At 39.6% G+C, this 8,131-nt stretch overlaps 1 protein-coding gene and 1 long non-coding RNA gene across 5 annotated transcripts in view; one reads left to right on the top strand and one right to left on the bottom strand.

Annotated features, from left to right (window-relative positions):
- Positions 1 to 7,232, top strand: LOC138736765 (uncharacterized). The gene is made up of 2 exons (XR_011340558.1): positions 1 to 410; positions 6,934 to 7,232. It is a non-coding gene; the product is annotated as an uncharacterized lncRNA (long non-coding RNA).
- Positions 1,434 to 8,131, bottom strand: part of zufsp (zinc finger containing ubiquitin peptidase 1) — a 67,860-nt gene continuing 61,162 nt past the window's right edge. For all 4 annotated transcript variants that reach the window (XM_069886786.1, XM_069886787.1, XM_069886788.1 and 1 more), the window contains 2 exons: positions 3,673 to 3,887; positions 1,434 to 1,941 (listed from right to left, as the gene is read on the bottom strand). In XM_069886786.1, coding sequence (XP_069742887.1) covers positions 1,894 to 1,941; positions 3,673 to 3,887 — 263 coding nt within the window. In that variant the 3' untranslated portion in view covers positions 1,434 to 1,893. The remainder of the gene's footprint in view (positions 1,942 to 3,672; positions 3,888 to 8,131) is intronic.

The following is an 8,131-nucleotide window of genomic DNA, read 5'->3' as shown; positions in this document are numbered from 1 at the left end:
TTTTTTTTCTCTTACACCAAGCTATCAGGCTCCTGAATTCCCAGAGTGCATGTGAATAGAGTACTGAGGACTGTTACTGTATTTGTCCTAATATTTTAATGTTTTTAACTTCTTTTCTAACTTGTATGTAAATATGTGCCATGGTCCTGGAGAAACACTATCTCGTCTTTACCGTGCAAGCATGGTGATAATTTCTAAAATGCTGGGTGCAGGAAAAGTCACCCTCGCCGTGACTTCACTGTGTTGCCTTGGTCTTCTTACTTTTGTTCTTTTTGTCTTTCTTCTTCAAGCCATCCATGTGTGCCCGCAGCAGATTTGAGTACGCCATCTGAAATCGGTTCACTTCCTTGGAGCTTATCACTGTGCATGGTGATAAATAAAGGTGTCTTGACTTGATGCCAATTGATCCAGTATGTGTTATCGCCTGTTTACAACCTTTTCCCACTTGCCCCTCTGGTTTTGGGTGCTCTTGGTCATGTGACCATTCATCCTCTCAATCAGCACAGATTCTTAGGGGTAATAGGGTACATGATACACTCAATAAAAGCTTTTGTTAGCAGCTCAGTCTTTCATGGAAGTTAATCAAATTGTAAAACCAAACTGGAACAAATATCATTGAGACTCCATTCCAAACCAGGGTGTGATGCAACCTGTACACCTGTAGAAATTTGATATTGCATGCCAAATCTCTTTAGTCACCCTAAAGAGAGATGTTGGTGTATTTAAATTATACTTTTGACAGACTGTAAGGTAACAGGCTGCCACCCAATTATAACCAAAGGATCAACTTGTGAGCAGAAACCCTTCATCGGGACTGAATGTGGAGGAGAGAGGGCAAGTAAGAGGTTAGGATGTGAGGGATAAGGATCAGAGACAGTGAGAGATTGGGGAACTAAGGTCTTGAGGTTCAAGATGAAAGACATTGGCAGTTGACTGGCAGATGCCAGATTGAGCAAGAGAAGCAAAGAAGAAAATGTGACAATGTTGGTACAATGAGAGAACAAGTAGAACCAAGGGGAAGGGGGAGAGAGGAAGTATCTAATGGGGAAAATTGAGGTGGAAGAGGAACAAACCAAAGATGGAGTGAAATGAGTAGGTGGGGGGATGGGCAAGTGGAAAAGGGGACAAAATGGGGGGGGGGGGAGGAAGAGAGAGAGAGAGAAAAGAATGGAAGGAGCTTGGATGAGAGAGAGAAGACACAATATCTGAAATTGGACAGCTGTAATTTATATAAAAGGCAATCAACTCTCATTTTCTAGTGTGCAGAAAAGATACATTTAACCATACAGATCAACAATGAAAAATAAATCCAAAGTATAAATTGCTAGCTACTAGAATTTGAACAGGGCAATGATCTCAAATAGAATTTATACAAAAATTTAATTCACTGAGGTGTAACAAATAATGAAAAATAACTTTCAAATTTAGAAGAATACTTTCAAGACTGTTTATTGGCTACATTGTAGAAAAGGGTATAAAACATACACAGAAGCAATCTGATAAATTGGCAGTTTAATCTTATTAGAAACACATTTTTCTATCGATTGTTGCCTGTATTTACACAAGGAAACAATGAAAGTTATGCTCACATTTCCATTTGAGAACATGGCAGAACTAAAACCAGAACAATACACAAGTAGGATGTTAAACCACACTTGTGAAATTCATCAGTTGCATGAATCTATGACACTAATTACGAATAGTTGTATTCTGGTTTTCTTTCCTGCCACAGATAATACTCCTAATGTTAGAGGAAATGTATATTAGTTATCATTATAATTTCAGCAATTCAAAGACAAAATAAAGATTCATGAACTGAGATTTACATGTGACAAGTAAAGGAATAGAATCTGAAACTATCCTGCATGTTGAATTCAAGTGCAAAGAATTCCATTACGGCACCTTTTCTGCTGTCAACACTAGAGATGCATGCTTTCGAGCCTGTAAAGGAAACAAATGTATCGTAAACAGACAAAGATAAACCAATTTATAAATGGCTTTATTTTTATGAAGATTCAGTAAAGCATCAATTTCATATTTTGCTTTTAATCTTTAAACTTGGAATCCAATTTCCACATGTAAGCGTAACTTCTAACTTCACTCCTAACCACAAGGAATAAATCACATTCTTGCTCCTCCCTGAAAGATCTACATTGCTTTTTACACCTTTATTTTATGATGCCATCACCATATTTACTTTTGAAGAGCTAACATCCTAAAGAGGAATGCAAATTGGTATTAAAAAAATCCAATTAGATTTTAACTAGTGTCTGGATGTTCACAGCGTACAGTGGGAAACTATAATTCCTATACTGGAATATAATATCATTCTTGTACATAAATTAGAGGTTTTACAGAGTCAAGATTGTGCCACTGGTATGGACTAGAGCAGAAGCATGGTCTTCGAGTGCTCCTCTATGAGGGCCTTCTGCCCAGCTGGCCAACCAAAACACTAAGCAGGTTTAATCTGCCTGTAAAACAAGGCCTATAATGCTTTTAATTTACAACAAGGACTCATGAAGGTCTATCTTTGAGAAGGGAGTGGGAGGACAGCCTATCCCCGTCAACCTCCAGAGAAGCCTGGGAAAAGACCATACAGGATAGGAGACCACAGCAGTGTGGATCAGCACAGGATTCAGTGGACCCATACCAAGTCATAGGCTGCCAGGGACAGGCTTATGGGAACCAAGTATCAGGACAGAGATCTGTCAGGCTGTACATGGTGAGCAGAGCAATCAAATGGCCTCAGGTGCTGACAGTTTCTTAATTGCTTCAGGGATTCGGTACTAGGTACCAAATTTGGGTTCACCGCTGGACTAGACGGGAGGCTGAGCAGCTACTGACATTGCGTGAGTGCTGGAGGCAGCAACATGAAGGTGGTGACAGGATCTGCATACACAATGTCTTTGAAGTGACTCTTTCGTTTTTCTTTCTCATTGAGAGAGGGACTGGACCATTAGTACTATGTATGCCTTTATAGGGCAAACAGAGGAAAATAAATTTTAGTAAACGAACTCCCATCTGATGTGGTGAATGCTGGCTCAATCTTAAGTTTTAATAAATTGGATAGATACATGGATGGGAGAGGTCTAGAGGGTTATGGAATGGGAGCAGGTCAATGGGACTAGCAGAATAATGGTCAGCCCAAAGGCCTATTTTTCTGTGCTGCAGCATAGCATTCCATGGTTCTATGGAATACATAATAAAGGAACTGTGAACCTTCAGTCACAAGCAGTACGCCAGAGAGCCTTACTTGAGTATCACAATTTGATATCATTTCCCTAGAATAATATTTCTCAATATATTGGATTTTGGTACATCTTAATCTGATGTAATTGTTCTAATTATAAATTCCTGCTTTGTAAAATGTTTAAAAACATGGAATTTTTATTTCTTAGAATAAAAATGATTAAACTCTCATCCAGCTTGATGACATCAGTGTTGCCAGACGATCTAGCATGGCTGTTTTACAGCAATCAATATTGGAAAGACGACCACTCCACAATGATCAATTGGACAGCTTTCTTTGAAGGCTGCAAAAGCTAAAACAAGTTTCCAGCACTAACCAGTTCATTAAAGCAAATTAAGATAATAAAGTACCAAACTAAAATAGTTGTGATGAAAACTCGACTTGCCACACAGTACATACAGTCAATGATTAAGGTAACTTACATTTTTCTCTTCTACTGATAGAACACCATTTATTGCCACAATTTGATATTGTTTATGCCTCATACTCCCAATAAATCTACGAATCGTTTTAAGATTTAATCCAGTCACATCAGAACATCGAAGTTTCCACATTTCTTGATTGCTGGGATCAAAAATCAAAAGGCAAAGTGTTCCATTGTTCCTTTCTTCAAAGCCTACAATTGTCCGACTGTGACCTAATAATAAATTATTTTAAAAGATGGGTATTGTACCAAATTAACAAACTATAAACAAACTTTCAAGGAGTTTAAAATTCACCTTTTTGAAAACATTTAAAAAATTAAATTGCTTTAACTGTGTTTAAAAATCTGCTCAATTGGCTATTTAACTCGATGTTCTTTGGGAAATTACAAATGTTTATTGTAATTATTGCAATGGGAACATTGTCCTGATTATTTCTGAGCATCTCATCATATCCAAGGGGATTTCAAAATTATTGTCAATTTATTCCATAATGCAGCAGTGTCCAAATTCAGTCCAAAATACAGTAGACTGCCAGATGTCACAGTAGCCAAATAGCCAAGTTATAAAACTATTCCATAAAAGTATCAAAATAATTATGAATTACACCATTTTTCAAAGCTTCCAAAAGATTACCAATAATGGCAATCGCAAATACTGCACACGAGAACTTCAGTGATACACCTCAGCAAACTAAAGTTATGAACAATCTGTAACTTATAGATATCTGAACACCATGTATGGGTTTGTCAAAAATAAATGACAATTTTACCTACCTCAAAAAATAAGAGCAAAAGTCTGCCTTCAAGAGACACTCATTGATGAGCTTCCTTTTTCCCCTTACAACTATTATAAAATTTCTTGTACTTGTTTATATACTTTTTAAAAAAAAAACATTTAGAGATACAGCACAGTAACAGGCCCATCCAGCCCACGTGGCCGTCCTTTCCAAATAACCCATGTGATCAATTAGCCTACTAACCCTGAACACGTTTAGAACGTGGAAGGAAACTGAAGACCCCGGAGGAAGCCACTGCAGTCATGGGGAGGATGTACAAATTTCTTACAGACAGTGGCAGATTTTAACCAGTTGCTGGCATTATACTAACGCAGTGGTTAGTGAAATGTTATCTGCGCCGACCCCAAAATTTCTTGTTATCAAAAATATTTATATCAGGAAGATCTATTATAACAACTTAGATATGAATGGAGGAGACAAGATTAGCAGATGACGTAAACATTGGTGGTAGTAAGCAGGAGGATTGTCAAAGGCCACAGAAGGAGAAAGATCATTTAGAAAGTTGTGCAGAGCAATGGCAAATTACATTTAAAACTGACAAGTGCAAAATTATGCATTTGGAAGGAAAAAAGAGGGTAGAGGATAAAAACTAAATGGTAGCTCCTTGGGGAGTGCTGATGAACAGAGACTTGAATCTATAAATCTCTGAAAGTGACGGAATAGGGGGGGCACTTGCCTTCATTGACATAGAATGTAAAAGTTGGAAAATGGCAGGGCTACTGGAGCTACTATAATGGCAGCCCTGTTGCTGGTGCGGACCTGAAAATGGTAGCGGTGCCGCTGGTGGGGACCTGCGGAGAGTGGGGAGCAGAGTCTCAGCGTTCTGTGGAGTTCAACTGCCGTCAGCTTGGAAATGGTGGCAACTGTAATTTTATTTAAAAACTGCCGGGTCTGCACCCAAGATGGCAGCGTCTATGATCGCAGCAGCCATAAGGGGTTAAAAACTCCAGGGAAACAGAAAACTGGTTCAGGGCATCAGAAAAATAGGATACCACCCCCCATTTGAGAAGGAGAAATAAGGGAGGCTATCCTTGGGATGGTGAGAATGGCGGCAGAACAGTGAGGGGGTCTGCGGCTGAAGAAACACATGAGCGGCTCGAGGCAATTGAGGGATTTACACCAGGCGGTGGACAGCTGCAGACTAGCTGAAGGGGTTCCAGGTATCAGAACCAGGACACAAGAGAGCATCAAGGGCACTGAAAGGTTCCTGATCGTGTCAGAGGTTCAGATCTACACCTTGGACTGCTGATGGCTTAGACTGGATTCTGTGGTTGAAGGGGCTGGGGAAAGTACTGGAGGCAAATCCACAGACACTCAGTGACTCTTTTTTGCATCTCTTTCTCTGACTACTTGCTTCATGTCTGTGGATGGTCATTGATCGTCCCATAATTTATTTATCAGAAAAACTTGGCATGACGCTACATGCTCCTGGCTCACGTCCAAGGCAGGTATGCGGGAGGAGACTAGGGGTCTCAGCCTTTATTAGGGATCTTATGGGGAGGAGCTACAGGTACAGAAGGCGGGCCCAGCCTACCCAGCCCAGCGAGGTCATGCCTGCAGTACTGCATTCCATCAGACTGCTTGAAATCTGCGATTCATAAACATCACCAGGTGCTAAGTATCTTCTCTGGTGATGCTCTACTAGGCCTCTACTGCAGCCATCAGCTCCTGCTTGTTTTGGAGGCTTGTCCCCTTTAATTTTTTCTTCAGCACATGGAGGGTATGCTCAATGGGATTTAGATTTGGCCATTCAAGAATTTCCCAGTTTTTAACCTTAGTAAAGTATGTTTGGGATCATTGTCTTGCAATAGATGAAGTACCATCCAATGAGTTTGGAAGCTTTTGCTCAAACCTGAGCACATATGTTTCTTTGCACCTCAGAATTTATTTTGTTGCTGCCATCAGCAGTTACATCATCAGTGAAGAAGAGTGATCAGTAACTGTGGCAGCCATACATGCCCAGGCCATAACACCCCCACCATCATGTTTTACAGATGAGGTGGTATGCTTTAGATCTTCGGTTGTTCCTTTATGCCTCCACACTTTGCTCTTGCCATCATGTTAATTTTGGTCTTTTTTGTCCACAAGACCTTTTTCCAAAATTCAGGCTCTTTTAAATACTTCTTGGCAAACTAATCTGGCACCCTGTTTCTGTGGCTAACTAGTGGTTTGCATCTTGCAGCATAGCCTCTGTATTTCTGTTCATAAAGGCTTCAGTGATCACATTCACCCCTGCCTCCTGAAGAGCATTTCTGACCTCTCATCAGATGTTTGGGGATCTTTTCCATTATGATGAGAATTTGTCTCCCATCAGCAGTGGAGATCTTCCTTGGCCTACCAGTCCCTTTACAATTACTGAGTTTACCAGTATACTCTTTCTTCTTAATTATGTTCCAAATAGTTGATTTTGGTAATCCTAAAATTTGGGTAATGTCTCTTACTGTTTTATTCATGTTTTTCAGCATCGTAATGGCTTGTTTGACTTTCCTTGGCACATTTCTGGGCTTCATGTTGAAAAATGGCAACTGCAGATTCCAAAGGTGATCAAAAGCTTAGAAGCAAGCTTTACTCTTTTAAACCTGCACCAGTGAAGCAATTAAAACACACCTGAGTACTCACAAACACCTGTGAAGCCAAATGTCCCAAACATTATGGTGTCCTGAAATGAGGGGACCATGTATATAAAGTGTTGTAATTTCTACATGTCAAACCAAAATGTATACAAATAACCTTGAATAAAATCTGGAATGTGCACTTTAAATCATATGTGAATTGTTGGTTTACAAATTTAAAACCGTGGAGCGTAAAGGAAAAAAAAATGTTTTTGTCCCAAACATTATGGAGGGCACTGTAAATTATTTGGCATCCACAGAATGCCCCAAAGGGTATGAAGGAAACTCTTAATGGTTTCAGCAAAATTAAATTTTGTTTGTGATTATTATAGGTCACCATATGTCTCCAATATTACAAATATCCTCCTTAACCAATATCTCCATGAACACAAACACTACTTTTTCCAATCCCCAGCCAAGTTCTTTCTCTTTACCAATTATTCTTCAATACATTTTATGCAGAAATATTTGTATCAAATCTTACCCTATTTTTAAATCAGTACTTGTTGACAAAACAAAATTATCCCACATAGCTAACATTCCAATACATATTTTGATAGACATATTGTTCAAACTTTACTTGCACTTTCTTTTTCCCTCCAGTTTAGTGCACTCTGGGAGGAGTCACGTGATGGAGTGGCCGGTGGGAGAATACCAGCCCTCTCCAGAAAAGAAGAAATAAAGTGAAGAAAATACAAAGTTCAAGAAACACAAAACATAACAAGTAAAAAATAAAGAAAGAAAGTGGCACCCAAGAAGGAAAAAGTAAAAACGGGAAAAAAAGAAGAAAAGACGTTGGAAGAGAAAGGAGAAGGCCTTACCTGCATGAAGAAACAGGGAGCTGTCGTGGAGAAGAGAGTCCGTTCTTCAAAGTTGGTAACGACCGCTGGACTGCAAAAATGGCTCTTTGAGCAAAACAAAAGTGTGCTCACGAAGGAAAAGGAGAACACTGAAGGGAGGGGGACCCAGCTGAGGAGCGGGCAAACACAGTGCCCAACATCAGGGCTCTCAGCTGGAAGAAAAGGAAAGTGACAGGAAAGGAGTGAAA

The sequence above is a fragment of the Narcine bancroftii genome, chromosome 6 (assembly GCF_036971445.1).
Source record: "Narcine bancroftii isolate sNarBan1 chromosome 6, sNarBan1.hap1, whole genome shotgun sequence".
Classification (NCBI taxonomy): Eukaryota; Metazoa; Chordata; class Chondrichthyes; order Torpediniformes; family Narcinidae; genus Narcine; species Narcine bancroftii.
Note: the sequence above shows the minus strand (reverse complement) of the source record. Positions and strands in the feature narration are given on the sequence as shown.